At 40.8% G+C, this 17824-nt stretch overlaps 1 protein-coding gene across 1 annotated transcript; it reads right to left on the bottom strand.

Annotated features, from left to right (window-relative positions):
• Window positions 1-12179: 12179 nt before the first annotated feature.
• Window positions 12180-17546, bottom strand: DYNLT3 (dynein, light chain, Tctex-type 3). The gene is made up of 4 exons (XM_009997364.1): window positions 17505-17546; window positions 14579-14702; window positions 13409-13486; window positions 12180-12322 (listed from the first exon to the last, which is right to left on the bottom strand). The coding sequence occupies exons 1-4, from the start codon at window positions 17544-17546 to the stop codon at window positions 12246-12248; spliced, it is 321 nt and encodes a 106-aa protein (XP_009995666.1). The 3' UTR covers window positions 12180-12245.
• Between the last annotated feature and the right edge of the window lie 278 nt (window positions 17547-17824).

Below are 17824 nucleotides of genomic sequence, written 5' to 3'. Positions count from 1 at the left end.
CCGCATCCGGCATATGAGACGTCGCTCAGCTGCTTCGAACCCTCTCAGTTTCACATCATTAAATTAATGGTTCAGGGATCCACACAAGAAGAGCTTTTGTGGTTTCAAACTGCAATTTTTTATTTTCAAGGCTGAAAAAACATGTTGCTGATAGATTCACTGGGAATTTTCTGAAGCATTCTCAAACACATAACAGTGTTTTTGGCCCTATTGTTCAGGTGTTCTTCTTTGATGGTGGAACAGGTTTGAGAAAGCAAAGATCATGTGGGTACTATCTGGAATAGCTATGGGTAAGGTTTCTGATGTGTACAAGGAGCCATACACAGCACAGTACTTCTGAATGTACATTACAGGTAACAGGTTCTTAAGAAAATAAAGGAACTGAAACTTTTAATACGAGCAATGTGGTTGGGGGCAGGGGGGAAGTAAGCATTAAAACTTGAAGCATATTAAAACAAAAGAAAAGAAAACCAAAGAAAAAACTAGTGCTAAAAAGCCTTGGAAAAGCCAGAGTTTAGTATGCTGTTGTTCTGTTCAGATTAGTCACCTGCTTACTGCCTTCTAAACTCTGCAGCCAAGCCCTGTGAGAGATCCTACACAGCACAAAACCTTGCAGACAGGTTCTAATAGGCATAGAAGAAAGTGGTGGCCTTCTGTAATTTCAGACAAGTTCGTGTAGCCATCTGGTTGTATGTAGCATATTTGACACCTCAGATTGCCAGACAGAATGTGTTCTCCCTTTACATAATTTTTAAATGTTATCCAAGCACTCCATACTACTTCAGAACAGCTTACCAGTTTGTATTTATTAATATCAGCTTCTGTGAATTGTTAAATTACACAATGAACTATGTCAACATCTGAAGGGGAGCAAGCCATGGCTGGCCAGCAAAGATCAACTTGGTGGGGAATTTTTCAGTTCTTTCACTCAGAAGGGCCATATTCAGAGCCACCAATTAAATCAGAATAAAGCTTGAAGGCAATCAGGGGAACTTTTTCTGTGTAATAATAATTTTAAAAATGCTACTGAAAGGTACTAAGGCACTCACCCTGTGCAAAAAGCATTGAAATATTCAATGGATTTTAATGGAAAAATGATCAGACCTTTATGCTGTTAGAAAGTGGGCAAAGAGGAATTGCAAGGGTTCTAACGGAGACAGAATATTTATCATGTGAAGTGCTATTTTCTATACATTGCCACGATTGTTCTTGAAACTCCACAGATCTTTCCTTACTCAGCCAGTTATACTAATACTCCCTGACTGCTGCACACTTGTACACTTGTACCAGGGGTTCTTTGTCACTTCAAACCCACCTTATTTACTTAAGCACTGTCTTCCTAAAACATATTGAAGAAGAAGCAGGTGAGAGCTTCTCAGTTTCTTTCAAGGGCTCGTTGTACTAAATCCTGCTAAAATAGCAAGCCACACATTATCAGCCATGGTCTACATAAGGTTTTTTTTTAAATCTAGGGTACATGAGTAAAAAAGATAGTGCTGAAATACAAACATAAGAAACAAAATAGCTTGAGTCCTCCCTACTTCTAACAAAGCACAAAGGCATGTCAGTGGGGCTGTTTTAAGTCAATGCTGCTCTACTCTTGCATAGTAAAGGAGTAAAGCCCTTTCTCCAAATGTTTACCTGGACTATAGAATTTCCTCAGATCTGTGGTTTAACTTGTGAGCCACCTTAGACACAGATCTTATCTTAATAAAACATATTTTACAACACTTACATTAGATATAAAGCCCATGCATACGTTATATTCTTAGACAACTGTAGCTTTGACATCACCACAGTTACCCAGGCAGGACATACAGTGCTCTTCATCCACCTGGAGGAGAAGGCTAGGGCAGCAGGCTACAGGTGAGATTAAAGGGCAGTCCTGGCTTGTGGCAAAATGCTATTTCTTGCAATCTGACCATTTGTCTCAGCTGAGCCACTTGCTGAAAATTTTCTCCTTCCTTGTGTTTGGAGATTTTGTCTCTTGGGGGTGGGGGAAGGGGTCACTTTCATATTAAGCTGATTCTTTTGCTGTCAGATTGCTGACACCAAAGCACCTCACCCTGGAAACAAAGGGTGGTTTCCCACCTTTGTTTGAGGAACTGGGCATGATACTCAGCAGTTTATCAGTTCACCTGGCACCATGACCCTGCTGAAGTGGCACCTGCAAGGTTTTCTAAAAGGCAGGGATGTCACAAGGTTGCTTCTGCTGACAGCGAGGGGAATGGCAGTGAGTGACTGAAGGCAGGACTTGAGGGAGCTCCATGTTTCATTGATGAGGGTCAATTGCCACCAAGGGAAGCAATCAGTTCAACTCAAAGTGACTGAAAAAAATTGTTCTTCCTTATGGCCATAGCTCAGTATGTTTTCCTTACCCTCTTAAACAATATTTTCTCTGTCTTCCCATATGTAGTCATCTGAATGAAATGGTTAATTGATGTATCAATAGCCTTGATTTCCAGTCCATTGTAGTTAGTCTTACAATTAAGGACTCTGGTCCCCTGGGGTACTGGGTAGCTTCAGTTTCCACTGGTCTCATCTTGATTTTGGGAACTGTCAGGGGGCTCTGGAGGGAGTATGGCACCTGGTTACATCCAGATAATGTATTCAAGTAAGGCCTTGATATGTACAGGGTCTTACGTAGTTCTCCTTCCTTCCCTGGTACTTACTTGCAAAGTGTGCACATGGGCAAATGAAATCCAAATTCACCTAAGTTTTAACCTACAATAAAAAAATGTTACTCTGCCTGTTCACCATTGTGTATTTCCCTTGTGAAAACCACCCTGGTTGCAAGATAGGTCTTCCCCTTTTCAGTCTTGCAAGACTTTCTCTGATGGGTGGGGACTTTCTGCCTCTCAGTCTTCAAATGGTGGTTTAAAGAAAATTAGAAATAGAAAAAAAAAAAAAAAAAAAAAAAAGCAGATAGCTGCCTGTGAAACACTACGTACTTTGGAACAAACAAGAACTAATTTTAGGGTCTCATTAAGGCACTTGCTTCTGGAGAGTCTGCTCTATTTTGGAGTGTTCTTAGGGAACTAATGCTACTTGGTTTTATTTTTTCATCTTCCAATGAATTCTTTGCAGAATTCATAGCCAGGCATAAGCCCTGACATATCAAACACACAAGCATCTATGTTCAAAGGAAGTTAGGGGCATACATTAAGATGCTAATGGTTATACACGTTGACAGAATCAAGATCCTCTTTTCTGACTGTTTACAACAGTGTCAGTTCCACAGACACAAGCCAGCATAGTTATTTGCCATGAGCAAATATGCCATATTCACTGCACACAAACCATCTCAGACTAGCAGCAAAATTAACTACAGTAGAGTGGGAAAGTGTTGAGAGACTTGCTGAAGGTTACAAATGCTTTCTGCTAATCCCATCCCCTCCCTTTCCACTGGTGTTATTTTGCCTGGCTAACTGACATATCTCTGCCCACGCAGCTACCACCCATTTCTCTCTGCTCATCCTCTTCTACCAATTGCTGTTGCCCCTTCATTCACCCTCTTTTTCTGGCTCCTCAGAGCTGCATGGGAGAACAGGAGAAAAAAATCTTCAGTCGTCACAGTATTTTGCTAATTTCACAAGTGCTTGTGCCTGTTGCAAGTACAGAGAGAGGGCTCCAAGCTGAGCTCCAACCAATGCAGCGTGCGTCTCACATAGCACGATTCAGCTGCAACCTCCTCTGTCACAACAAATAGACCAGGGCTGTAGCTATCTCTGCATTGCCCAATCAGACTATTTTGGTCCCCTCCGTAATGTTCTCTCTGCCTTTTATTTTAAACTCTACAATAAAGGGAACTTACGAGCTGCTCTGGTTTAGCATTTCAGTATGTGTGGGTCAAATAATGTTATTTTATCCTGTAAAGCATACCTGCACTTGACCCCAAATTTCATTTGGATTCATCAGAAAATACAGAATCATAGAATGGTTTGGGTTGGAAGGGAACTTACAGATCATTTAATTTCAAACCCCCTGCATAAGCAGGGACAATGAGGGAAATGACCAAAAAACTCACTCATCCCAAAACATCCACCCACCCTCCTGACCGTTATCAAAGAGGGAGGGAAAGGCCATCCAAGGGCAAGTCATATAATGTCACTCCTTTGGAACTGATAGTTTATAATTCTGGCAACAATGCACAGAGCAAAGAGCCGTGCAAATAACTCTTTGGTTGATTTTGTTTTGTACTTGTACGTCAGCTGGTGTTAAGACCAGAAAACATGCATTACCATTCATCAGGAGTTTCGTGTCCTTTGGAACAAATGAACTGCAGAGACATTTTTGGTCATGTCACCTTGGAAGTAAAGTGTAGATGCTTCTTATGCTGGTTTTGCCTTTTTACTCTCCTGAGTTAAACTGCAAAAGTCTAGGATCTACACTGCAGCCTGATAACTTTTCTCTTTGATTGAGGGAGACCACTCAGAAAACACAGGTAGAATTTTTCTGTGTGTGGAAAAGTTATAGGGAAGAGTTGCAACAGGGCAATTGCCATTATCTCTTTGCAGGTCAGGTCAAAATGTAGTTGTCCATATTGGTATTAATCAAACTGCATTTTGGCACAGCACGAGCCCAGTTTCATATCACAGACTCTCCATCCTTGTAGACAAAAGAGATTTCTACCCTGCAATCCCACGCAGTCAGGGCAGAAGTGACTTTTCCTGCAGGATGACCCAAGGCTGGGCAAGCTCCCACAAACACCTAAGGAAGAGAGCTGCTGCTGTGTTTTTATTGCCCTCTCTGCCTTTTTCTCATCCTTCACTTTCATCTGTGACAGCCAATGTAGCTCAAGCCTATTTTCAGGGGACAAATTCACATAAGCCCTCTGAGACTTGAATCTTTCTCAGACAGCAGCAAAGAAATGAGCAGCAAAGACTGACAAACCAACAGTGAGAAACACTTTCTAGAGGAAACCCCACTGAGGAGACAGAAGAAGACCCCTGTAGACTGTCAGCAGCTACCTTCTGCCTCAGAATTAGGAAAGTTCCTCTCATCTGTCATCAGTTCACTACTCTCACTCTAATAGGGCTGCCAGTGGTTAAGTCAGTATGTGGATCATTGTCCATCACTGTTGTCCGTCTCACACAGATAAATGAAGCACTCAACAGCAAAGACCTAACGCTACCAGCCAAAACAGATCATGATAAAAACCGGGCCGCAACACGAGTTGCAATGAAATATTGCTTACAGGGCACTAACTGATGCTCAGTTACCCAACATTACTTTGCATTCACTTTCCAGGAAACCTCTAAAGATTATAGTCCCTGCCAGTTATTGCTCAGCTGGAAGCAAGTCCTTTCCCTGCCATTTCACACCTTCTGAAGCAGGCAGCAAATCTCATATCGCAAGAACAGCGGGCAAGTCTTGTCTCAAGTTAGTAATTGCTGTTGGTAATTTAATTAATGCCTCCATGCTTTTACTTGCATTAATCTGTCGGATGTTCAGCTGCAACAAGGAAAAAAAGCCGTTGTCATGAATGAAGTGACCGCTTGGGGACTGCAGGTCTGCACGCTGTGTGCCCTCGCTTCACTGCCAGGAGCACACCAGCGGCTTTCCCCTCACTGTAACAGCTCTTCTGCAGGATGATCAAGTTCTGCATTACAGGGCCAGTACATTAGAATATCTAGAGCATTTGCCAGTACTCCTTGCTGACAGCCTGCAAGAAGACACTATCCTAAGTCCTTTAGCCAACAACTCTTTATCTGTAGCAACTTGTACGCCCTAAATCCTTCCAGAGTGGTGGGGTGGTTAAATTGGCAGGATACATGTTTCAGTGACAAATTAGAGACAAGATCTCTGTAGCAATATTTGGGGAGGGGATCTTGAGGCTGACAGAAAGAGAACAGTAATAATCAGAGAGGGAGATTATGAGAGCCACTGTATGAGTCTTTGTTTGTGAAGCGTGACAGGAAAACCAGCATCCCCCAGTGGTTACAGCTGCAAAAAAAACCCCAGGATTTCTTAGACTTAGCCAGGGGGTACCAGGGGCTGACCTACTATTACGAAAAAATTAAACAGGCATACTTACATTTACGTAAGCAACAGAAACTAGCCCCCAAATCAGGAACATTATGAGAGTCCTCATGTTACTTTCAAGTCATTTGCAAAGACTAAGCTATAACGCATGAAGATGGCCACTTCCCCTTTAGAAGCAGCAGATGTTCCCTCCTTATTTAGCTAATATCCACAGCCATTTAATTTGTTTAAAGGTGCAGTGTCTTCCCTTCTTCCCCTGCCAAGGGACAAAAACACTGCTCATCACCAGCCAAGGAGGACAGCTTCGGCACTTTATAACCACACAAGGAAGCTGTATCAGCAGAGAAAATACTGCCAGAGTGAGCCAGCAAACTGCTGCCTTTTGTGCCAAGTAGGTGTTTACTTCTGACAAGGAAAGTGTTACTGGGAAAGGTTGGCCAGGCCTGGCCTCTACACATCTTGTAAATGCCACACAAGATGTAAAGGGAACCTCTCACCTTGTTTGTCCTGTTCTCCACCCAAGAATACGGTCATCTTTTAAAAAACTATCAAAACCATTTCTTGCTAATATAACTACCAGCCCTTCTCCTCTTCCACCTATAAATGAAAAAGTGTTTTAAATTATTGCCAGTGTTTCAGTTTCCATCTTAGACCTCCTCCTACCTGATTTCTAACCCAGTGCAACTCTCAAAATGCTGCAACTAAAGTTTCTAAGTAGGCAGATGCCCTACCCCTCTGTTGTTGCTGGTGACCTATCAGTCAGCACCAAGATGTTCAGCCATGAACTTCCTCAGACATCTTCATCTCTGTTCTCATCTTGAGACAATTGTTGGAATCAAATTCCTCACTAGAACCACTTGTTTTAGGGTGGTGTTTAACATAGCTTCTTTGTGTTCCTGCCTGTGTCCATCCACTGTTGCCTTCCCTTTCAAGTCAAAATGAACAGCTTTCAGACAGTAGCTGGGTTTTTCTTTTATGTTTGAATAACATTCAATGTAGTGGGACATTGTTCCCAACTTAGTGCTTCTAGGTGATATCATAATAACACCACTACTATTACTACTACTATTATTATGGAGAACCAGGCTCATATGTTTCTGTGTCTGAGCAAATTTCCATTGCTTGAGTAATTCTTTAATTTGATTTCCAAGCTAGGTTTATTTGTTTAATGTCTTTTCCTAAAGAAATGAGATAGGAGCTGAGAGGAGGAACAGATGTTGAAAAAAAGGAAGAGTCAGAAAACAAGTTTCATAAACTCAGCTGCATTTCAATCATTGGTTCTATGACTTGGAATTTTCCTATCATTTAAATCACAATCTATGTGGAAAAAAAATAGTAAAAAAATCTGAAGCTCTGTATTCTATCTTAGGCTTGTTTCAGCTGCTGATATTTTCCCTGCCCCTCCACGCTGACTCTCTTCTTTGATTTTTCTCCATTTCAAGTTTGGCTTACAAAAGAGAAAACATCATGCAAATTTTTATGAGATCGTACAGTCCCTTGACCATCTCTAGTGAGTGAGTGAAGGAGGCTGGCAATACACAACAACAATTCTATTTTTAATTTCCCAACACCTGTTTAGCATCAATAGATACCACTACTGTTGTGGTGTAATAGGTGGATGGCAGTCCCGTGTCTCTTCTCAAGAGAAAGCATTTTTTATAGCAGGAACACTGAAATGAGTAGTGTGCCATTTTTATGAGATCGTACAGTCCCTTGACCATCTCTAGTGAGTGAGTGAAGGAGGCTGGCAATACACAACAACAATTCTATTTTTAATTTCCCAACACCTGTTTAGCATCAATAGATACCACTACTGTTGTGGTGTAATAGGTGGATGGCAGTCCCGTGTCTCTTCTCAAGAGAAAGCATTTTTTATAGCAGGAACACTGAAATGAGTAGTTTGCCACATATATAGTTGACCACATGTAGAGAAAGCCCAACAGCTAATACAAAAATAGCCCAAGTCAGAAGATGGGTGGGTGACAGTCGGACACAAAGCCCACAGCCACTGCCCTAACTCCCGCATTCCCAGCAGGGAAGCAAGAGGGATGCCAGCGGGCTGGCTGTCGGCTGGCAAGGGCAGTTTGCAGTCTCACCTTCCCTGCAGGCTACAACAATTCCAATGAAAACACGTTCCAAAAGGAAATGGCATCACCCAACTGCCCAGGCTGTTCTGCAAGCAGGTGACTGTTACGTGTTACTATTACTGACTGTAAAGCTGCAGTCGGGACATTTCCACTAAGGCCGCGGCAGGGGCTGTGTCTGACTGCCCTTCGGCCACCCCTCCCGCCTGGACACCCGGAGGCGCGGGCGGCCGGTGTGTGCTCCAGCGCTGAGCCGCCAGCTCCGTGTTTAGTGCTGTGAAGCTGCTGCCAGTGAAACATCGGGTGGGAGGCCCGGCTTAGAGCCACGGAGCCAGCACCAAGGTCCCGGGCGGCTGCAGCCCCGTTTGCCAGGGCTACACCTCCCGCTTTAGCTCAGCTACGGGCAGTATAGGCCCTGTCCGCATCCCCCTGGCGCCAGCAGCGCTGCCTGTTCAGAGAGGTCTACTCGGGCTTCAAGCAGAGCAACCCATCAAGCCCAAACTGGAAAGCGTGTGTTTACCAGTTGCTACTTCAATGAAGGAAACACTTTGCGCGCACACTCCCCTCCTCCCCCAAGCAACTGCGTAAGTTCGCTCAAGGCGTCAAGGCAACGGTGCAAAGAGTTGAGCCTGGAAGGTCTCCACACTGATCCCTGAGCCTCAGCTGATCCAGCTGTAAACCTTACATTAAAACTACTCATCTTCTTCCCTTCCAGAGCCAGCATTTACAATGTTTCTCCCTACAAACAATCCTTTCAATTATCATTCAGGAGGCCTGTAATGAGCAACATGGAACAGGCAGCTGTAACTTGCTCAGAAGATCGGCAGACTGTCTATCTACAGCTGTGGCCAGTTTCTCTAAGATTAATTTCCTAAAATGCTCAACTCAGGGGCGAACACTACATAGCTATTACAGCATTGATTGGTGAGGTCCTTACATCTTTTTGATGGCATTTTACAATAAGAAAATATATGTATGTGTCTATGATGTTACATTAAGATTATACTTTGTTTTGTCAAACAAGGTCTTCATTCATCATCTTTCCCCCAGACTCTAATTTTACCCAGGTGGTCATGAACAAGCAGGCTACCTTAAAAACCTCAGTAAAGTACAAAAACAGAGAACGTTTAATTTCTTCCTAAGGAGTTTGCAGATATGATGGAGGGTTTTGCAGATACTATGTTTTTATTTAGGAGGAGCTGTTCAGAAATTCTCCTAATTATATCCAATATAGGACTATGAGAAGAACCTCCAGATTAGAAAGTGAGTTTCTTGCAGTTGAGCCACCTAGTCCATCTCGCCACCTTCCCCTGTGGGTCGGGGATTTTAATGGCTTTCATTCTGAACAGTCTCCACACTGTGAAGCTATATAAGCATAGATAACAAATTCTGTCATTAACTGGTAAAAACATTTATTTAAAATGGTAGTGTCTTGCCTACAAAAGTTGCCTTTCTGTCTCTTTTCCTTCATGCACTTAACCATAAGCACCTGATACAAACCATAAGGAAAAGTGAAGTGCATGAGCCTAAATTGAACATACTGGGATTAGTACTTGTTTCTTTGAGTATGGAGTATGATTAGAAGACAGTCATCAGAAAGGTAACAAGTTACTGATGGACATCTGGCAGGCAATGAAAAGGAAAGTAATGAACCTGCTCCCTTACTTTCCCTTTCACACTTTTCTGTTTAGTTTAACAAAATCTGCATGGGAAGAGTAACGGGTGTGTTTCGTCATGAAATCCTATGTAGGAACATACATGCAGAATGAAAATACTTTTCCCTGGAGCAACAAAAGTTTTTATTCGCATCAAGAAAAGCAGTTAGAGGAAGAGGTCTGAGGAGATAAGAGGTGTGAGAAACTAGACCAAGCCTGAGAACTAGCCCTTGATGAGGTTTTGTCCCTAAAATACATGTACAACTTCCAATACATTTCCCGAGTTCTCACTATTGTATGTAAGTGAAGGAAAGTAAGAGCAATAGTGTTCTCACTTCCGATATATATTGATAAGAACAAGAAGCAAAAATACAACTAAGGCAAAACTTTATTTTTTTTTGGTAGAAAGAAAAATGAAGCAGTCTTGTATTTAAGCAGTATTTTCTGGGTTTATTCTGCAGCCGAACCTTCACGAAGCATTAAACTGACAGTCTTACTCAGTGCATCTTGTTTTCAAGTAAAGCAGAAACAGCAAATGAGACTACAAATGCCTATTTGGATATTTCTTCCAACCATGGCACCAGAATGCCCATTAAAGGGGGATAACACCCATCACTATTTTTAATCACCTGCTCCTTACACTGTGCCAATCATAACAAACCTTCTTCCAGATGCCACCCCACTTACTTTTTCACTTTGTGCAGTCCCAAACATCACTGAAACTACTCAATTTTTCTCAGTCCCACAAGTCAGTTCTTAGATCTGGCACCTAGTTCAGAAATTGCTGACCTAATCCAAATAATGCTAAATTATTAAACATTTGAAAGTCAGCACAACATACACACACACATCATCCTCACACTACACTTGCCTGTTAGGCATGTGCAATATTACAATATTAGTTTTACTTGCACTTGGGGAAAAGTGGAACCTGTCTGCAAAGCAAGAGATTTTTAACAATATTGTGAACTTCATGTACACATGTTCCTTCTGTAGTCTCATACTAGCTATATGTGTATACAGCTTCAGCAATTAAATAGTTTGTAGCTTGTTCTTTTTACAGGACACTTACTACATGCCCTAATAGTCAGTTATCTAAAAAAAAAAAAAGAATAAAAAAACACAACTAAAAAAACCTGCATAATAGTGCTTTAATATTCATGTTAAAATCCAAAACAGCCTTATGGTAGCTGTTTACCAGGTAGTTACCAGTCTCTTCCAACAACGTGCAGTAATAAAGACAAGTGTCTATCCTTAAGCAGCATCTGAGAAAACAACTTTATGTACCTGCCACTTAGTGGCAGCAATCATTTAGGCATTTTTGGTATTGATACATCTCTTTATCATATAATTTGTGCATTAATCAACAAAAATGTAGGCCCCAATCCAGCAAATAAATGCATGTGTGCAAATGCTTTTCTTCCACGTGGACTATTTCAAGTTAAGACTCATCAAATGAGGAAAGTTAAGAGCTTGCATAAATCTTTACAGGAGTCTCAGTGCTTGAACTTTAACTGTATTAATTCACAGGACTAAGACCCAATTCTAGACTTAGAGAACACAGGAAACACTCCTATAAAGAACAATATGTTGCTTAAAGACAAAAGCTTTCAAAGCTAGAAAGAGCCTCTAGAATTGTATGTGCCTTCTCTCCAAACCCTTTAATCCTGCTTGGGAGTAATGTGGGTCCAGTCTTACTGCCCTAGCTCCTGGCTACTGCATGAGGAATCAATAAAGTGCTTGTTACAAATTATGCAGTCATGCAATAAAACCAAATTTCAGTACCTTCAGAATGTTTTTGGATTTGTAAACTATGAATTAAGGGCTGATGTCTGATCCCCAGCATTTTTCCCTGAATAAATAACAAATACTACGTTCTTCATTCTGAAGATAAATTAGAATTCTGCTGGTACTAAGTATATTTCACCTTTATCCCAATGAAGTCATCCTCTGCCTCCAGGGGAAAAGCTTAACTGGATTTAATTTCAACATAAATGTTCATGCTTGACTGAAACATGATGCTTAGGCAATTTCACAAGCACCAGCACTAAATGTGAGATTTTTTTGTTTAATCAAACATGAAGCACCAGTACTGTTTACAGTATATCCACTCTGAATTGTGTTCATAATTTGTTCCCAAATGCACCATAATCCTGAGAGGTCTTGCTTGCCCTTTGACCCTTCCTTTGATGTGTTTTGTTCCTCTTGAACAAAGTGTCTTTGATATTAGCTTTGATATAAGTTGTATTGATCTTTGTGGCATCTTCTCATTAACCTACTCTGAATATTTAAATTACTCCTATTTTCACTTTAGATAGATATATATATATATTTAATTTTTTTGCTAGCTTTCAGATAATAAATCTATGAGAACTGGCTTAGACTGTATGTTCTCTGTTGAGAACTTCTGTATGCTCCTGATACAAAAACAAATAATGGTTTGAAATATTTAGTCATGTGTTTGGACGTTTTGTATTTTTTTTAAAGGCTTTGGTGTTGCTTATATTTATCTTCCAGTCAGCTACAGGAGAATAGCAACAGCAAACACATTGACAATGCAGTTCATTGTTCGGTTTTCCCATCTCACTGTACAGGTTCCTAGAAGAGAACAGAATTCCAGTGTCTTTACTACATTCACTTTACTGCAGTGTAAATGATGTCAAATAAGCATGAATATTTCAGCAGTGATTTAAGGTAAGTCCTATTATGTCATCTTGGCTATAAATAGACTACAGTCCTCAAAACACTTTCGTTAGCTCATACATTGTTTGTTACCTAACATAAGCCTTGTATGCTTAAGACAATTTCCAGGAAAACACAATTGCAGTATCTTTCTATTAAAAAGCTGGATTTGCAAAAATCCTTTAAAATCTCGTAATTAAATTGGCCAGACAATCAGACAAGAAATCAGGAAAAGACTATATCAAATACATTCTAGTGTCTACTTTCTGTAGATTTTCCTCTTCTGTTGTATCAATATATCAGTTCCTTGGAGGCTAGGGAAACATGAAGATTAAAAATGTTCTTGTTTACTTAACTTTGTTTTATTATTTTTTTTTTAAACCTTGGTTGACTTTCTAGTGCCATCCCTAATTTAAAGTTATTCTTGGTGCCCTCTTCTAAAAAGACTTTTCTGAGTCTGTGACAGACTTAAGATCGTTTTCATTTTGCTTCCCCATGATACTCCGAACCTGGGAAAAAATTCATTTAGAACTAATTTAGAAGCAATAAAATGCATCTAAAGCCTGGCGAATAGTAAAGAACTGAAAAACACACTGTTAGTCAAACTATTTCTGGTTTTCACCATGTTCTGCTCTCCTCCAGAGCAGAGCTATTTCTGTACAGCACACAGGCAGTTATGTTCAGGATCAGCCACTTGCATTTGCTGCAAGCAGCATTTTACTGTCTCTTCGACTGATCTGTGGTTACTGACAAGAATTAAATGCTTTGACTCGTTTCAGCATGAAGGCATTTCTACTCCTGCTTCTTATAATTTACAAAGCAATCACTCTTAATGCAGGCACTAACTGCTAACACAGTTATTCCTGCTGGGATTGTAAACAAGCATCTAATCTTGGAAGCTACAGCTTCTACAATCACTCTTGAAAATGTTGAGCCTATTAAAACTGAGCAATCAGTAACTTTCTTTTACCACAAACTTTTCACTTGACTGAGGAAATTTACCATCAGTTGTGGTATCCCAGAAGCACGAGCTTGCTGTATGAAGACCAGCTCCACTCCTCTGCATCACTGCACACGTTACTGCAAGATACAGTCATAAAAGCAAGGAATTAGTTATTAAAGAATTGGTGAATCATTCAGTACTTCTGAACTCAAGCCTGCATTGTTTTCAAATGGCTGGCAGGCAGCACACACTGAAGTCAAAAGCCTTTTTGACTATCCCCTTGCCCCCAGTATTTTCTTCAAGAACTTAGCATGCATTTCACTATTATTTTTACTCGCATAAAGACAGCTGCTTTAACAAAATGCTTGTTAATAGGATTATGGTTTTTATCTCTTAAACTGCTTAGGTATGGCTTGTGTCATGTGCACATCAGAATAGGATTGCAGCTGTCCTCACAGGTACAGCAAAAGTCACACTTGATGAGAGTTGTTTCCTAAAAGTGCTAATTGGCTGCTCTCTGAAAACATAGCCTCACACAATGGTTTGGGATGGAAGGGACCTTAAAATTCATCTAGTTCCAACCCCCCTGCATGGGCAGGGACACCTCCCACTATATCAGGTTGCTCAGAGCCCCATCCAACCTGCCCTTGAACAAGGATGGGGCTTCCACACCTTCCCTGGGCAACCTGAAATTATTATAAAACCAGTGACAATCTGAAACCAAGACTTCCAAAACACAGCAGAGTGCTGCTACACTTGCTATCTCACCAACACTCCACATAAGAACCAAACTGGGTTAAACTTATTTCCATTTCCCTTCCACAGATATGCACATAAATATAGTGGAACATCACTTAGCTTAGGACTAAAGTCTTTCAAATGTCTGTATTTATAGTAAGCTTAATCCTTCTGAAAATTTTATTTAAGATAAACAGCATCTATCTCCTAAACCGGTGTTGGAAAGTGGATATAATAGTTTTGGGTTGCTTAACAGTCAGGAAAGATTGTGCAACACATCATTTTCTGTGCTAACTGTAGCTACCACGCTTAGCCCAAGTGAAACTGCCATGGTTTTACCAAAACTCCACGTAACAGAAGAGTTTAGGTATCTGCTTTGCTTTGTTTACAGTTTAAAACTTTCTACTGAATATAGCACTGCATTCAAATGAACCTTTCAGCAACTATTTATTGTGATTCTATGTGGTAAGAGTACCACTGCTTATACTCACCAATGTACTTATATGTTTTTCCAAGTTTTACCAGATGTGTCAGTGACTGTTCTACTATAGCCGCAGTCCACTGGTTGACTTTGTTGTGATTGTAATCTGACTTGCCTAGAACACTTTCTATGCACTAAAAGAGAGAAAAAACAAAACAGTTACAGCAAACATACTTCAAAATGTACAGGTTTAAAATGTCTCACATAATCTGAGGAATTTTGTCTGGCAACGGGATTACTTTAAATCTCTTGAGCCATTGGGTATTAGTTGCTGAATGGGAAGTAAAATGAGTCTTCTCTGGAACTTATTTTTAGTACATATTGACCAGATTATTACATGGAGAAAAATGAGGCTCTGACCAAACATTTTTCATAGGAAAGATTTTAGCCATATGCTTCCAGTCTCAAGTTAATTTAATGAATCTGTTTACCAATGAAGATACTAACACATCCCACTGTTCCTAACGATCCCCTACTCCAGATTGGCTTTCAGAAGCTACTGAACTGGAAATGGTACTACTTAAAAAAAGAATGTCAGCTTAGGCTGGTCAGCCTTTCAGAGATGTGAGCAATTGTTGAGAGATACTAGTTGTTTAGCTTAAGTAAATACGCTTTCCTTAAAATAAGTTACTTTGATTTATGAGGCCTTGTGCAGCCTGGTCCAGTGTGAAGTGTCCATGCTCACAGCAGGGAGGTTGGATCCTGATGATCCTTAAGATCCCTTCCAACCTTAGCCATTCCACGATAATATTGCGTAATTTATGCTTTTTCCTTGGTCTCACTTACTTAGCATGAGCAGCCAATTTACTGAAGCCTTAGGCTGCAACAGAGTTAATTTTCTTAATAATTTTCCTAATAGCTGGTACAGTGCTGTGTTTTGTCTTTTTAGCATGAGAAAGATGTTGATAACACACTGGTGTTTTGACTGTCCTTAGGAAATGTTTTTCAAAGTCTGAGACTTTTCCGGTTTCCCAAATTCTGCTAAGGGGCACAGGTGTAAAAGAAGCCCAAACCAGAAGCTAAGGCAGCTACAACTGTAAGCAGAGACTGCAAATCAACAAGGTAAGAACAGTCAACAGCCTGTCTGTCTGGACACCTAAGAACAATCTAACAGGGTATAGGAAGATCCTAGACCAAAACCCACTATTGGACTAGAAGACATGTACGGTTCACAAGGGTGTAATTGCCCAGTAACTTCTTTGTTCAGGGTCCCCCTCTGGAGGCACCAGCTCGAGCTGACCCTGCTGCTCTACCTCCCGATTACATTATTTATTTTTATAAAATCTGATGCCTGGGACTCTGCTGTGAGGAGAACTAGGGTCAACCTGAAGAAGGATGAAATGCACCTGAAAGTAAGCGTGTGCGTGTGTGTGTGAATGGAATCAAAAGGGGCACCTGTCAGCTCACTGGAGTCACCCGTTGTGAAGGGACTCCAGCCCTAGCAGTTGAAGACTCAGGCAGTGAAAGTTCACCCACCACTCCTTGAATGGCGGGTAAATGCTCCAGCGGCGGCTTCTCCTTTAACAGGAGAAAATATCAAAAAAATCTTCAGCGAGCCAGAGCCACAATGGTGAAATGCATACCCCAGCTTACAAGACAAGGAGGACAGAAAACCAAGAGATACTCAAGGGTCATATTCTGCAGCACAAGAAATATCTGAATGGCTTGAAAATTAGGTATCCTCCCATAGCTACTGATTGGCCAACACTTGCTTTCACTTAAAACCATTTAACAGAAAGCCTTCTCTCTAACTGTAACTCTCCAATGGCATTCTCTGCTCCTAAGAAATTCAGAAGTACGTGCTGAGGGATACTTCTTAAAATTGAGAAATGTAATTAGGAAATGCACACCTGAAAAAGGTAAGTAAAATAAAACTGTGTTCTCCTCTGATGCGGCTGTGTAAGGGTTTTGTGCCCCAATCTTAAAAAGCCCAATTAGTTCTGATCACAGCATATAAAGCTGAACAATGGACTCAATGGAAACTAGCATTCACAAAATAGAAGATAGCAGAGGGACAAGATCCCTTGGGGATTTTTGTCCTTCCAGAAACATGATGGAACGTACCCAGTGCTGGAGCTCCTCAGCTCTGGGTAGGCTTTCAATCAGAGACAAAAACACTTGGCTTTACTCCCAGTGCCTGGTGGGAAAGTAAAGAGACTCTGTCATACCATATTTGGCCTTTCAAGGCAGGGACAGTTATATAGAGGGTTGAATCCAAGAGCTTGCTGTTGGGTACTGGAGCTGCTCTAAAAGCCCAGCCCTTTCCCTTCTAGACAGGACAGGTGGGAAAGGAACTGCAGAACCCCTCTAGGAATTCCTTTCTCAAAATCGTATTTCGCTGCAAAACCTGACAGCACCTGTACACCACAGACTCTTCATTCATCACTTTCCATTTTCTAGGTATGTAATTTAGACCATCAGGCTAAGTACTTTCAATCTCCTCCTTTCATGTAAAAACTGTCTTTTTAAAAGTACTGCCAGTATAACAAGCTCAGGTCATGCAATCTCCTGCTCAAACCAAGGCTAACTTCCAAGTCTCATCATGCCAGTCGAGGCCTCCTTCAGGCAAGTTCAAGTATTAAAAATCTCAAAGAATGGAGACTCCACAAGCTCTCCCTGTGGCCTCTCTAGTGATTAACTACTCTCTAGCTGGATAAAGAGGAAAAAAAATAATTTCCCTTGCAATGTGTGACTGCTGCTTCTCATCTTACCACTGTGATGTGAATTCTGGCTCTCTCTTATCCATCTTCTCTTATTTAGGTAGTTGAAGACAGCAATAAGGTGAAGCTTAAAGTTGAAATTCCATCTTTATTTGATATAAGTAATAGTTTCACCCAAGTTTGAATGTATCTGGGATGATCAATAAAAGTGCTTTCCCTATAGTGCAAGGTAAGGTAAAGATTTTCTCTGAAGTACAGATGTTAGCTAAAACCTACCTCCTTAACTATGTTGTGGGCCTCATCAGCATTGAAGATCATCTGTAATAAAAATAAAATATTATTATTTCTGATAGAAAGTAAACAAATTATGTATTTTTACTCTAAGTAATATATAATGATCAGGCCCAGTGTCTAGTTCTTTGTATGGTGTAAGTCAGTCAGTAGAATTCTAGAATCTCACTTTTTCCCCCAGCACCTTATATACTTCACTTAGTATTGTTTTGCTAGTCACATTTGAAAGGGCCCAAAAAGCTTGGGCCTCAGCGAGCTCAGGAGCAGGTCCAATTTATACCCTGTGTAAAGATTAAATTCCACTG

This window comes from Chaetura pelagica, unplaced genomic scaffold (assembly GCF_000747805.2).
Source record: "Chaetura pelagica isolate M959 unplaced genomic scaffold, ChaPel_1.0 scaffold750, whole genome shotgun sequence".
NCBI classification, from domain to species: Eukaryota; Metazoa; Chordata; class Aves; order Apodiformes; family Apodidae; genus Chaetura; species Chaetura pelagica.
This window is presented reverse-complemented; position numbering and strand designations above follow the sequence as displayed.

Excerpts from the sequence above, each read along its gene's own strand:
- DYNLT3 (XM_009997364.1), bottom strand. The coding sequence starts at position 17,546 with ATGATCTTCAATGCTGATGAGGCCCACAACATAGTTAAGGAG. Across the intron at positions 14,703-17,504 it reads CCCACAACATAGTTAAGGAG|TGCATAGAAAGTGTTCTAGG; the intron begins GTAGGTTTTAGC and ends TCTCTCTTTTAG. Across the intron at positions 12,323-13,408 it reads CTGGGATACCACAACTGATG|GAACCTGTACAGTGAGATGG; the intron begins GTAAATTTCCTC and ends GTTCTCTTCTAG.